Source organism: Moschus berezovskii, chromosome 5 (genome assembly GCF_049115385.1).
Source record: "Moschus berezovskii isolate FMDL1 chromosome 5, NW_MosBer_1.0, whole genome shotgun sequence".
Classification (NCBI taxonomy): Eukaryota; Metazoa; Chordata; class Mammalia; order Artiodactyla; family Moschidae; genus Moschus; species Moschus berezovskii.
This window is the reverse complement of record NC_142464.1, coordinates 73,803,178-73,817,491: the sequence shown is the minus strand read 5'-3', so window position 1 is coordinate 73,817,491 and position 14,314 is coordinate 73,803,178. Positions and strand designations below refer to the sequence as shown.

General features: G+C 36.1%; 1 protein-coding gene across 2 annotated transcripts in view; it reads left to right on the top strand.

The window, feature by feature from the left end:
* The window catches only part of GABRG1 (gamma-aminobutyric acid type A receptor subunit gamma1), a 90,133-nt gene extending 76,255 nt beyond the window's left edge, over window positions 1-13,878 (top strand). The window contains exons 5-7 of one of the 2 annotated variants that reach the window (XM_088836044.1): window positions 233-444; window positions 3,182-3,200; window positions 13,631-13,878. In XM_088836044.1, the coding sequence (XP_088692170.1) occupies window positions 233-444; window positions 3,182-3,200; window positions 13,631-13,878 (479 nt within the window). Of the gene's footprint in view, window positions 1-232; window positions 445-3,181; window positions 3,201-13,608 lie in introns of both variants that reach the window. The other variant, XM_055434615.1, reaches the window with a different exon arrangement.
* The last annotated feature ends 436 nt before the right edge of the window (window positions 13,879-14,314 follow it).

The window sequence follows — 14,314 nt, the reverse complement described above, 5'->3', positions numbered from 1 at the left end:
AAGGACAGATATGGGGAGTTACCTACTTGCACTCCAGATTAAGAGTCATACAAAGAACACACTGAACACAATGTAGCTATGGTTACCAGATTTTTTTCCCCTGTAAATCATGAGCAATCATATTCTTTTGCTTCCATTATTTATTTATGCAAACAATATTGCCATACAAATGGAAGAATAAAAATGGTCTAAGATCATTTTCATCATCTGTTTTTTTTCCCTCCCTCCACAGGTATCACCACAGTGCTGACTATGACAACTCTGAGTACAATTGCCAGGAAGTCCTTACCTAAGGTTTCTTATGTGACTGCGATGGATCTCTTTGTTTCTGTTTGTTTCATTTTTGTTTTTGCAGCTTTGATGGAGTATGGCACCTTGCATTATTTTACCAGCAACAAGAAAGTTAAGACTACTAGAGAAAAAAAGCCAAAAATCAAGACCTCGGTATGTTAAAAAAAAAATTATCTCTATAAACAACTTACTGTTGGAGATACTCTTTTGAGTTCTCATATTATATTTTCTTAGACTGATATAAATGCTAGAGGTACCCTGACAAAAGATAAAAAATACTAAAATGAAACTGAGTAACCTAATATTTGCCACTATCAGAAGTATACTTATATTTTTTTCCCTAGAAAGTACTTTTGAATCACCCCTGCAAAGAGTGGTTATTATGCTGTGAAGTTTTCCATAAGTAGTAAATTCTTTACCCTAGAAAACTCCTCATTTAAGCTCTCTCTTTGAATCTGTTTTTGTGATAGGATTTTAATTTCTAAAATGGTTGTCCCACAAACCTAATTTTTAGAGATTAATATCCCTCTTTAATGTTGGTATTCAACTGTGTTTGAAAGATGCAGCTTTCTGTATCATAGAAAAGATATCTGTTCGGCTTTTGTACAGATAGAGTTGTACTCTCTTACTCCCCCTTCCTAAGCATATGTCTACCTTAACTTATAAAACATAAAGTTGATAAATTAGAATTAATTCTACTGACTCTAAAATACTTAAGTATTGGATGACTAACTATAATTTCTTTTTATAATGGCATTATAACAACCTTAAAGTAATATTTAACTTTTCCTGAGTGTGCCAGGAACTCCTCAATTTTACATGCATGGTTTCATTTATGCTCATAGGCACCTAATAAATACTTTGCACAAGGACAGCCTTAGAAAGTGAAGAATCCAAGACTCAAACCCAGGTCTTTTTTAGTGCCAGAGGTCAAGCTTGTAACCCTTGCTTTATGTTGTTTGTTCTTAAAAAATTCTGAAAAATAAGACACTTCATTGCTAATTTCACTAAATGTTCTCCAAGCAGATTTATTCCATAATAAAAATATACCTGAAAACTATATAAAACAGCTATGCATGAGTGGCAAGCTTTTAAACTTACCATGCGTGCGTGTGTGCCAAGTTACTTCAGTGGTGTCTGCCACTTTGCAACCCTATGGACTGTAGCCAGCCAGGTTTCTCTGTCCATAGGATTCTCCAGGCAAGAATACTGGAGTGGGGATCTTCCTCCAGGGTATCTTCCTGACCTAGGGATTGAACCTGAGTTTCTTGTGGCTCATGCATTGGTGAGCAGGTTCTTTACCACTGGCAACATCTGGGAAGCCCAAACCTACCATAGCAGATACATAATGAAGCATGGGATTTTTCAGGTTATGTGCTACATTTGTAAGTTCTAGGATATAATGCTTTTTCTCCTGTCCCTCATTTTTTATCAGTTTGTTTATATAATTTTGCCGTACTTTAAATTTATATTTTTCTTTTTATGTTGTACTCCAAGGACCAAAGCCTTATGTATTTGCTTCCAGATTCCCACAGTATTCCAAGGAAGAAGAACACCTTGTTGGTGGTACATGTTTCAGAACTTACGTGGTAGAATTAGCCTGTGATTCTTTCAAGTTGATGTAATTTTAGCTTATTAATAAGATTTACTATGGTCTCTGAATGGACAAAGCATCAGGAGACAATGATTTCAAGTTTAATATCCATTTGCCATTTTTTTAAGTAAAGAAAAACACAGGTTTCTACTTTCTGCCTTTAATCCAAGCCAAGCATCCTCTCTGGATTTTCAATTTCATGATTTACTCATCCACAGCTATGCTCAATTACTACCTTGACAATTTTATTTCTGAACATTGTGAATGAAAATGTTTAAAATAAAAATAATTGACATTATAGGATAACAATGTACAGTCTCACATGGATTCTAGAATATCATTCTAAGCATGATATAGATACTAATATTATCTAAGGCTATTGTAGGACTACAGATAATCAGTTTGACTCCAGGTCATGTGCTCTGAACCACATTACCAGATGCCTCACTCAGGAAGCTGAAACATTGGAGTGCAAGCTTTAAAATTATGATGTTCATGTTCAGTTCAGTTAAGTTCAGTTCAGTCGCTCAGTCGTGTCCGACTCTCCGCGACCCCATGAATCACAGCACGCCAGGCCTCCCTGTCCATCACCAACTCCCGGAGTACACTCAAACTCATGTCCACAGAGTCGGTGATGCCATCCAGCCATCTCATTCTCCGTCGTCCCCTTCTCCTCCCGCCCCCAACCTTTCCCAGCATCAGAGTCTTTTCCAGTGAGTCAACTCGTCTCATGAGGTGGCCAAAGTATTGGAGTTTCAGCTTTAGCATCAGTCCCTCCAATGAACATCCAGGATTGATCTCCTTTAGAATGGACTGGTTGGATCTCCTTGCAGTATAAGGGACTCTCAAGAGTCTTCTCCAACACCACAGTTCAAAAGCATCGATTCTTCGGCGATCAGCTTTCTTCACAGTTCAACTCTCACATCCATACATGACCACGGGAAAAACCATTGCCTTGACTAGACGGACCTTGGTCGGCAAAGTAATGTCTCTGCTTTTTAATATACTATCAAGGTTGGTCATAACTTTCCTGCCAAGGAGCAAGCGTCTTTTAATTTCATGGCTGCAATCAGCATCTGCAGTGATTTTGGAGCCCAAAAAAACAAAGTCTGACACTGTTTCCATTGTTTTTCCATCTATTTCCCATGAAGTGATGGGACCAGATGCCATGATCTTTGTTTTCTGAATGTTGAGCTTCAAGCCAACCTTTTCACTCTCCTCTTTCACTTTCATCAAGAGGCTTTTGAGTTCCTCTTCACTTTCTGCCATAAGGGTAGTGTCATCTGCATATCTAAGGTTATTGATATTTCTCCCAGCAATCTTGATTCCAGCTTGTGCTTCTTCCAGCCCAGCGTTCCTCATGATGTACTCTGCATATAAGTTAAATAAGCAAGGTGACAATATACAACCTTGACGTACACCTTTTCCTATTTGGAACCAGTCTGTTGTTCCATGACCGGTTCTAACTGTTGCTTCCTGACCTGCATACAGGTTTCTCAAGAGGCAGGTCAGGTGGTCTGGGATTCCCATCTCTTTCAGAATGTTCCACAGTTTATTGTGATCCACACAGTCAAAGGCTTTGGCATAGTCAATGAAGCAGAAATAGATGTTTTTCTGGAACTCTCTTGCTTTCTCCATGATCCAGCGGATGTTGGCAATTTGATCTCTGGTGCCTCTGCCTTTTCTAAAACCTGCTTGAACATCTGGGAGTTCACGGTTTACATACTGCTGAAGCCTGGCTTGGAGAATTTTGAGCATGACTTTACTAGCGTGTGAGATGAGTGCAATTGTGCGGTAGTTTGAGCATTCTTTGGCATTGCCTTTCTTTGGGATTGGAATGAAGACTGACCTCTTCCAGTCCTGTGGCCACTGCTGAGTTTTCCAAATCTGCTGGCATATTGAGTGCAGCACTTTCACAGCATCATCTTTCAAGACTTGAAATAGCTCAACTGGAATTCCATCACCTCCACTAGCTTTGTTCGTAGTGATGCTTTCTAAGGCCCACTTGACTTCACATTCCAAGATGTCTGGCTCTAGGTCAGTGATCACATTATCGTGACTATCTTGGTCGGGAAGATCTTTTTTGTACAGTTCTTCTGTGTATTCCTGCCACCTCTTCTTAATATCTTCTGCTTCTGTTAGGTCCATACCATTTCTGTCCTTTATCGAGCCCATCTTTGCATGAAAAGTTCCCTTGGAATCTCTAATTTTCTTGAAGAGGTCTCTTGTTTTTCCTATTCTGTTGTTTTCCTCTATTTCTTTGCATTGATCACTGAGGAAGGCTTTCTTATCTCTCCTTGCTATTCTTTGGAACTCTGCATTCAGATGCTTATATCTTTCCTTTTCTCCTTTGCTTTTCGCCTCTCTTCTTTTTACAGCTATTTGTAAGGCCTCCTCAGACAGCCATTTCGCTCTTTTGCATTTCTTTTCCATGGGGATGGTCTTGGTCCCTGTCTCCTGTACAATGTCACGAACCTCCGTCCAGAGTTCATCAGGCACTCTATCAATCAGATCTAGTCCCTTAAATCTATTTCTCACTTCCACTGCATAATCATAAGGGATTTGATTGAGGTCATATCTGAATGGTCTAGTGGTTTTCCCTACTTTCTTCAATTTAAGTCTGAACTTCGCAATAAGGAGTTCATGATCTGAGCCACAGTCAGCTCCTGGTCTTGTTTTCGCTAACTGTATACAGCTTCTCCATCTTTGGTTGCAAAGAATATAATCAATCTGATTTCGGTGTTGACCATCTGGTGATGTCCATGTGTAGAGTCTTCTCTTGTGTTGTTGGAAGAGGGTGTTTGCTATGACCAGTGCATTCTCTTGACAAAACTCTATTAGCCTTTGCCCTGCTTCATTCCGTGCTCCAAGGCCAAATTTGCCAGTTACTCCAGGTGTTTCTTGACTTCCTACTTTTGCATTCCAGTCCCCTAGAATGAAAAGGACATCTTTTTTGGGTGTTAGTTCTAAAAGGTCTTGTAGGTCTTCATAGAACCGATTAACTTCGGCTTCTTCAGCATTACTGGTTGGGGCATAGGCCTGGATTACTGTAATATTGAATGGTTTGCCTTGGAAACGAACAGAAATCATCCTGTCATTTTTAAGATTGCATCCAAGTACTGCATTTCGGACTCTTTTGTTGACCATGATGGCTACTCCATTTCTTCTAAGGGATTCCTGCCCACAGTAGTAGATATAATGGTCATCCGAGTTAAATTCACCCATTCCAGTCCATTTTAATTCACTGATTCCTAGAATTTCGACGTTCACTCTTGCCATCTCCTGTTTGACCACATCCAATTTGCCTTGATTCATGGACCTAACATTCCAGGTTCCTATGCAATATTGCTCTTTACATCACCGGACCTTGTTTCCATCATTGGTCACATCCACAACTGGGTATTGGTTTTGCTTTTGCTCCATCCCTTTATTCCTTCTAGAGTTATTTCTCCACTGAGCTCCAGTAGCATACTGGGCACCTACCGACCTGGGGAATTCCTCATTCAGTATCCTATCATTTTGCCCTTTGTTACTGTTCATGTTATCATTCATCAAATATTTATTAAGGACATCCAGGTTCTAGGTATTGTTCTAGAATAGTTATTTAAGAAAAAATTATCTATATGTTGAATATTTACAGTATATCACCAAGCCCTAGAAGCAAAATACTAAAGCTGAAAAATTAAGGAATAAAAAATAAATGAGTGCTTAAAAGCACTAACTTATAAATATCAAAAAGTTAAATTAAACATGTAATTGAGTACCTAGAGAAGAAATATATTTAGAGCTATCTAAAATAAAATTCTATAGTATATTCTTTCTGTTCAGTTACATGCTTCATTAGCTCTTTCAATACTAAATGACACTTTGAGTGAAAAACTGGATTACTAATCAAAGCTGACTCCCTGCCTAGTTCAGTGTTCAACCATATGGTCTCGCTAATCAGGTAAATCAGAACACACTTTTATGAAGAATAGATAGCTTTGTTTCCTGTTGTCTCAAAATGTTCTATCTAAGGGCTTTGTGGAATCTGTGTTTTTCTTCTGTTCCAGCCAGGAGAATCAAATGCAAGCCTAGACCCAGAAATCTTGCAGCACATTGCCTTTACACCTGTTTCAATAGTTTGTGAGTTTATCTTCCTTTCTCATTCTTTATGTCTCTGTTATGCCAACACCCTACTTTATTTTATAGGCCCCAAATTGTGAATAGTTTAAAACCAAGCATTTCCTTTCCTTCACAAAATTATTTATGGCAATGGGCCAGGACCAAAGATCTTGCCTGGAGTCACTGAAAGGTTAACGTGTATTTTTTTTTAATGATACTCAAGGCTGTTCTTGAGATCTCTTTGACTGCTTAGCTGAGAATCCTTGAAAAGTTCAATTTATTTTACTTAGGAAGAGATGATGCATGCATACATACTAGGTTGCTTCAGTTGTGTCCGACTCTTTGCAACCCTATGGACTGTAGCTGTCCAGGCTCCTCTGTCCATGGACTCTTCAGGCAAGAATACTGGAGTGGGTTGCCATGCCCTCCTCCAGGAGAAAGAGATGATACTTGAATGCAATAGATTTTCAGCTTTTATTACCTCTCTAAGAAAAATATAAGTTAATAAAAATTCTTTCTACCTTATTCTCCATGTGATATTATAAAATGGACCTCTTCTCTATTTCTCTTACTTCATCTCCTGCCTTCCTTCCTCCCTTCTATCTTTTCATCCTTCCTTTCGTTCTTCTATCATTTTCTTATGTCTGTATTTCTTTATTTATTTCTTCTTTATCTTTTATTGTGTATGTCAGTGCCATTTTGACTTATTACCATAGTTGAGAAAAGAAGAAATGCTAAAGGAAAAGGAGTAAAGGAAAGATATACCCACTTGAATGCAGAGTTCCAGAGAATAGCAAAGAGAGATTAGAAAGCCTTTCTTAATGATCAATGCAAAGAAATAGAGGAAAACAATAGAATGGGAAAGATTAGAGATCTCTTCAAGAAAATTAGAGATACCAAGGGAACATTTCATGCAAAGATGGGCTCAATAAAGGACAGAAATGGCATGTACCTAATAGAAGAAGAAGATATTAAGAAGAGGTGACAAGAATACACAGAAGAATTACACAAAAAAGATCTTCAAGACCCAGATAACCACGATGGTGTGATCACTCACCTAGAGCCAGACATCCTGGAATGCAAAGTCAGATGCGCTTTGGGAATCATCACTACAAACAAAGCTAATGGAGGTGATGGAATTCCAGTTGAGCTATTTCAAATCTTAAAAGATGATGCTATAAAAGTGCTGCACTCCATATGGCAGCAAATTTGGAAAACTCAGCAGTGGCTGCAAGACTGGAAAAGGTCAGTTTTCATTCCAATCCCAAAGAAGGGCAATGCCAAAGTTCCAACTACTACATGATTGCGCTCCTCTCCCTTGCTAGCAAAGTAAAGCTCAAAATTCTCCAAGCCAGGCTTCAGCGGTACGTGAACCCAACTTCCAGATGCTCAAGCTGGATAGAAAAAGGCAGAGGAACCAGAGATCAAATTGCCAACATCTGTTGGGTCATTGAAAAAGCAAGAGAGTTCCAGAGAAACATCTACTTCTACTTTATTGACTATGCCAAAGCCTTTGACTGTGTGCATCACAACAAACTGGAAAATTCTTAAAGAGATGGGAATACCAGACCACCTGAACTGCCTCCTGAGAAATCTGTATGCAGGTCAAGAAGCAACAGTTAAAACTGGACATAGAACCACAGGCTGTTCCATATCAGGAAAGGAGTATATCAAGGTTGTATATTGTCACCCTTCTTATTTATATGCAGAATACATCATGCAAAATGCTGGACTGGATGAAAAACAAGCAGGAATCAAGATCGCCAAAGAAATATCAGTAATCTTGGATAGGCTGATGACACCATCCTTATGTCAGAAAGTGAAGAGGAACTAAAGACCCTTGGTGAAAGAGGGGAGTGAAAAAGCTGGCTTAAAACTTAACATTCAAAAAACTAAGATCATGGCATCCAATCTCATCAGTCCATGGCAAATAGATGGTGAAACAAAGGAAGCAGTGAGAGACTTTATTTTTGAGGGCTCCATAACCACTGCCGATGGTGACTGCAGCCATGAAATTAAAGGATGCTTGCTCACTGGAAGAAAAGCTATGACGAACGTAGACAGCATATTAAAAAGCAGATACATTACTCTGCTGACAAAGGTCTGTCTAGTCAATGCTGTGGTTTTTCCAGATGTCATGTATGGATGTGAGAGTTGGACTATAAAGAAATCTGAACACCAGAGAATTGATGCTTTGTAACTATTGTATTGAAGACTCTTGAGAGTCCCTTGGACTGAAAAGAGATCCAAACAGTTAATCCTAGAAGAAATCAGTCCTGAATATTCTTCGAAAGGACTGTTGTTGATTATGAAACTCCAATACTTTGGCCACCTGATGCGAAGAACTGACTCATTTGAAAAGACCCTGATGCTGAGATAAATTGGAGGCAGGAGGAGAAGGGGACAACAGAGATGAGATGGTTGGATGGCATCACTGACTGGATGAACATAAATTTGAGCAAGGTCTAGGAGTTGGTGATGGTAGGGAAGCCTGGCTTTCTGTAGTCCCTGGAGTCACAAAGAGTCGGACATGACTGAGCATCTGAACTGGATATATTTTAATAGGATTTTATTTCTATTCATTGAGAATATGATTCAGGTGTGTTTGTATCAATATCTATTTTCAGTTAAATCTAGTATACTAAATATATTGAACGATAGAATCAAGATCCCCTATGAAATAGGTGAAGATCTTAGAAAAGCAATAGTAATAAACAATCCAAATAAAGAGTCGTTCATTTTAAAACTGAAATATTCTGCCCTTTGATGATAAAAATAGCAGAAAACTATTTTATACCTATATTAGGAACCTGGTATTCCCATTTGAGAATGGAACTTTCTTATTTGTAATCTCTCAGTTGGTGGAAATGTTAAATGTTTGAAGTTTATTTCACCAACAGCGGACAAGATGGGCTTCCCTAGTGGCTCTGAAGTAAGAATCTCCCTGCTGTGCAGGAAACCCAAGTTAGATCCCTGGGTCAGGAAGATCCTCTGGCAAAAGGAATGGTTGGTTACCCACTTCAGTATTCTTGCCTGGAGAATTCCATGGACAGAGAAGCCTTGTGGGCTACAGTCCATGGAATTGCATAGAGTTGGACACGACTGAGTGACTAAGGATGGACAAGACTCTAAGAAGAGAATAATGACAGAATGTGTTCTCTGCTTTCAGGGATCTGTAAATCTAGTCATGGAAAAATGAATTAGATGTATAATCAGAAGATAAGAAATACAGTACAAATAACAGTCCAATGTAAAAATCAAAAGTAAACAATGACACTGTAAGGAAGTAGAAGTTAGATAACTGGTTTCAAATACCTTTTCAGCAGCAAAATATTTCCTACGACAGATATAAGTTTAGAGTATTCGAAGATGTTCTTACTGAAATAAAGATAGCAACCACAGAGTCCGAATTAAGTGGCCTGTCTCATGCACAGAAGGAATCTTGAGACAATATGTAATATAGTTTGTGAAACACTAACAAACACATAGTGTTGAGAAGAGGCTATGCCATTGTGAGGACAGTGCAGTGGGTGGGCTTCTCTCATTTCACTGTAAATAATTTATTCAAAATGTATGTAAACTTAATTCTTCCAAGTGGGAATTTGATAGAGAAAACTACAAAGAAAGCATGACATCATTGAAGCAGTTCTCTGAAGAATAAATTGCAGTTTTCAGGAAAACAAATTAGCAAGATCATTTGAGAGAAGGAACCATGTAATCCAGGTTGAGGTTTACAAATAAGAATAAAAATTAGACTGGTGTATTTCTCAAGCTGTTTGTCTAATACAATAACTACTAGCTAGGTTGACTTAAATTCACTAAAATCTTCCAAAAATTTTAAATTTAAATCTTAGTAGTAGTGGTCACATTTCAAGTGCTTAATAGCCACATGTAACTAGTAGAAGCTTCTGGACAGTGCTGGTTTAAAAATAGGAATTGTAGGAAAGAAATTAAACCAAGTTGAGGATAGAAAAAGTTGTTTATTGCCAAGATGTTGAAGTCTCCAGCACAATGTTAAAAAATTTAGATTTTGCCCTGTTAGCACTGATAAGCTATGAATGTTTTCAAAGAAGATGGCATATTTGTTTCTATATTTCCCAAAGACAATTATAAATACATGGAATACTTTTGAATTATAAAAGAAGTAAGGAGATAAAGACTATTGCAAAAGTTCAAGATGTAATATATTACTGAGAATGTAACTAGAATTTAAGAGTGGCAATAAAGTGTGAAAGTTATGTTTTTGTGTGTGTATTTGTTTTGGCCACAGTACCCAACCCACAGCCCATTCTTCAGCTAATACATATCATATCTTTATGAATAAGCAATCCTCTACCTTTTAGAGCACAAAAATAATGAAAAGCTGTATCAATACACAGCTTCACCAATTATAAACTTTCTTTCCTATAATGGTATTTGGCAAAGCTCCCAGGAATGATTACTTGATACTGGTGAAATCTGAAATACAGTAAGAAGCTTACTTGTGTATGGTCGAAACAAATGAACAAATCAAACAATGTATAAATGTACAAGTGAAAATACAATTCTCTGCTTAGCAGCCTTGGTCCCAACCCTCAGAATTAGGTTTATTTGTTTGTTTTTTTAACTTTCTATTTTTTACTTTCCTCTGATAATTGTTTACATTAACTTCTATATTCTTGAAGTACCAAGATTGACAACTCAGAGAGACAAAAATCTACCTCATATCTATTTTAACACTAATATAGTTTCATAATATTTGACATTTTGACTGATAATTAACTAAGTATTCTCATGTGTAAATTTTTGATGAAAAATTAATAATAGTGATACTAGTCAATATTTCATAATATCAATAGCATGACCTAATAATGTCTGCAATGTCTCCTAATTGCTAATACTTAATGGTAGTAGTATATGATCTAAATAGTAAGTACTAGCCTTGGTGCTTAAAATATATTTTGTATATTAACTATATGATTAAACTATAAGTAATGATCGCCAAAGAATTGATGCTTTTGAACTATGGTGTTGGAGAAGACTCTTGAGAGTCCCTTGTACTGCAAGGAGATCCAGCCAGTCCATTCTAAAGGAGATCAATCCTGGGTGTTCATTGGAAGGACTGATGCTAAAGCTGAAACTGCAATACTTTGGCCACCTCATGCGACGAGTTGACTCACTGGAAAAGACTCTGATGCTGGGAAAGGTTGGGGGCGGGAGGAGAAGGGGACGACCGAGAATGAGATGGCTGGATGGCATCACCGACTCTGTGGACATGAGTTTGAGTGAACTCCGGGAGTTGGTGATGGACAGGGAGGCCTGGCGTGCTGTGATTCATGGGGTCGTGGAGAGTCGGACACGACTGAGCGACTGAACTGAACTGAACTGAATAGAGTATTTAGTATAATACCAGATATATATGTATCTTTAAAAGAATGGGATTGGTTTCTCAAAATGTTAAGTTCAACTATATTCTTAGTGATTTTTTTGAAATAACAAAAAGATGGTATATTCTTAAAACTATATCATTTGAAGTAAAGGAAAATTCTATTTGATTGTTGTTTTCTTTATATTATTTAAACAGGTCTATTTTGTTTTCTCAATGTTTGTTATTTTGGGTGGACATCAGGATCTTTATTTAAGAAATTATAAGGTAGGCTATGCAGTTGTACTCCAGAAAAATAAAGTTTATAATGTTTATATTTTTCCAATTCTTATTTCAGTGGTTCCAGATTACAAATCTGTATGTCACAAATATTTTATTTTACTGATACTGTATCAACTCTTTAGTTATTTTTCTTAGCACGTACAAAATTCACTTCAAGTCATGTTCATCATTTAATGAAGTATAGTTTCAATTTGTGATTAGTGGTATTTTGAGGGAGATAGCAGGAAACTAGAAAACTGTCCACCTAAAGTGTCACTGCAATAGATGTTCTCCATGATTTTGGCCACCAGGGATTGGTTCATATTTTAAGTGAAACATTTGCAGTTTTCCTCCATTTTTGTGCACTTTAATGTTTTATCATCCTTCTCATACAAAATTAATATCTTCCAACAAACACACTGTCTCCATTTATGGCAGTTCTAAGTGATAACGGGAATGTGTTTTATGTCTTATAGCCTTGAAATTGCATACTAACAATCATATATTTTAACCACTTTCACTCTGATTAACATTGGAACATATGCTATTTAAGCATCAAGTGATAAGAAAATTAATACAAATTTGTCTCAATTTTGTATATAAGTTAGTGCTCCACTAAAATTTAGGAGTCTGGTCAAGTATCCCCAAGTATCAATCTCAGAAGATCATCATTAACATATAATAATATATTGCCTCTGTTTTTCATGATACGTGTGCACGTCATGAAACATTTATTTGTTTTTAGGGCATTGTTTATCTTTGGGCTGCACAATTTGTTTCTAATATGGATAGTTTACCTTGTGTGATGGATTTATTTTTTAAAGCATCATTAAATGTGATTATTTGCTTTTTGCATCTACTGAATGTTTAATATTTATTGGTTCAGATTCTATGTTTATTTTAGAAATAAAGAGGGTTTGAATATAGGTCCAAATGTTTTTAAATTCTCATTTTTCTGATTAATTTTCTAAATCCTTCTCATACAGTGTTTAATTTTCATTGTTCTGAGATTTATTTCAGAATTTAGGATGAAAATTTTTATAAACATTTTCATTAGAATTTAAAATCAGGATAAAACAATTGTTATAATCTCAGCATTGTATTCAGTGTTTACAAAATAAAACCAGTGATTATACTACATTGTGAGATTCACATCTAAAATAACCCCTGAAATACATGGATGTCCTGAAGAATAAAGGTTACTAAAGATGGCAATTTTCATTCATAATTTACTTGCCATTTTATTTAAGCGTTCATTAATGTAATTCTCCCCCAGCTATGGGAGGACTGGAATGAGATGAATTTTGGTAGAATGAGCAAAATTCTGAATATCAGTTGTTTCCAAGCTGAGGTTTTAACTTCTGCACGTTCTTTCTCTGAAACACAATGCTTTGTGCTTACCCACAACTCCAGACCTCAAATATTTTTTATTCATTTACACCTTCTTAAAGTTTTCTGCTTCATTAAAATCAGATACTAACAATCTTGTATTTTAAACACTTTCACTCTGATTAACATTGGAACATATGCTATATAGGAAATTAATTAAATAAGAAAATTAATACCAACTCGTCAATCTTTATTATTTGTTCTCATTATGACTAAAATACAGTACAGAATATAACAGCAGCAAACCAACAGATGTTTATAGTATTGTAAATATTTTACTGTAAAATATCATAGAAATTATAGTTTATCCTCATTTTAGAATTAGATTCATGGTCAACAATAGTAGATCATCTTTTTAAAGGTATAAAAATATATTTCACTTTTTAGTGTCTTTTTCCTTCAAAATCTTCGGAATATAAAATAATATTTTTATATGCTATAAAGTAAATTATAGTCTAAAAAAGATGTTAGGATTGAATGTTTGATTTTTGAAAAATAAGATTTTATTTTTTACTGCATATCACTCTTACAGTTTGCCTTTAGGGGACAAATTGATCTTTTTTATGCTATTTTTTTCTCAACACTCATTTATTATCTTACTCAGGTGTCCTCTGGACTCCATCCAGGATCTACTCTGATTCCAATGAATAGCCTTTCTCTGCCACAAGGAGAAGATGATTATGGCTACCAGTGTTTGGAGGGCAAAGATTGTGCCAGCTTCTTCTGTTGCTTTGAAGACTGCAGAACAGGATCGTGGAGGGAAGGGAGGATACACATACGCATTGCCAAAATTGATTCCTATTCTCGAATATTTTTCCCAACAGCTTTTGCCCTGTTCAATCTGGTTTATTGGGTTGGCTATCTTTACTTATAAATTCTACTTACTAGGAAAAATGAAAAAGAAGTCTGACTAAATCCAATAAAATCTACTGTCCTTCAATATTGCATGAAGCTTGAATTCAAAATGCAGAGAAACCAATGGTTTAAATGTGAATAGTTATTTTACCTATTTTATGGCTTTCATAGGTAAATAAAGTAGCAGCTTTCAGTTTAATGTACTTAATATAAAACAGATTATTGCAAAATTCAGCCTATTAAAATAGTAATGTATATTTGTACTTTAATTTTCTTTATTTTTGCATATATCCTATTAGGAGTTTGAATTTATGAGTTCTTTTGATTCATATTTTAAAGATGGAATAATTTATTACAAATTTTATTTAAATTTAACCAATCATTTGTAATGGTAGCCTAATCTAATGCCTAATACTATGTAATCTTTTTTTGCCTAGAAAATATTGTTAATTTGA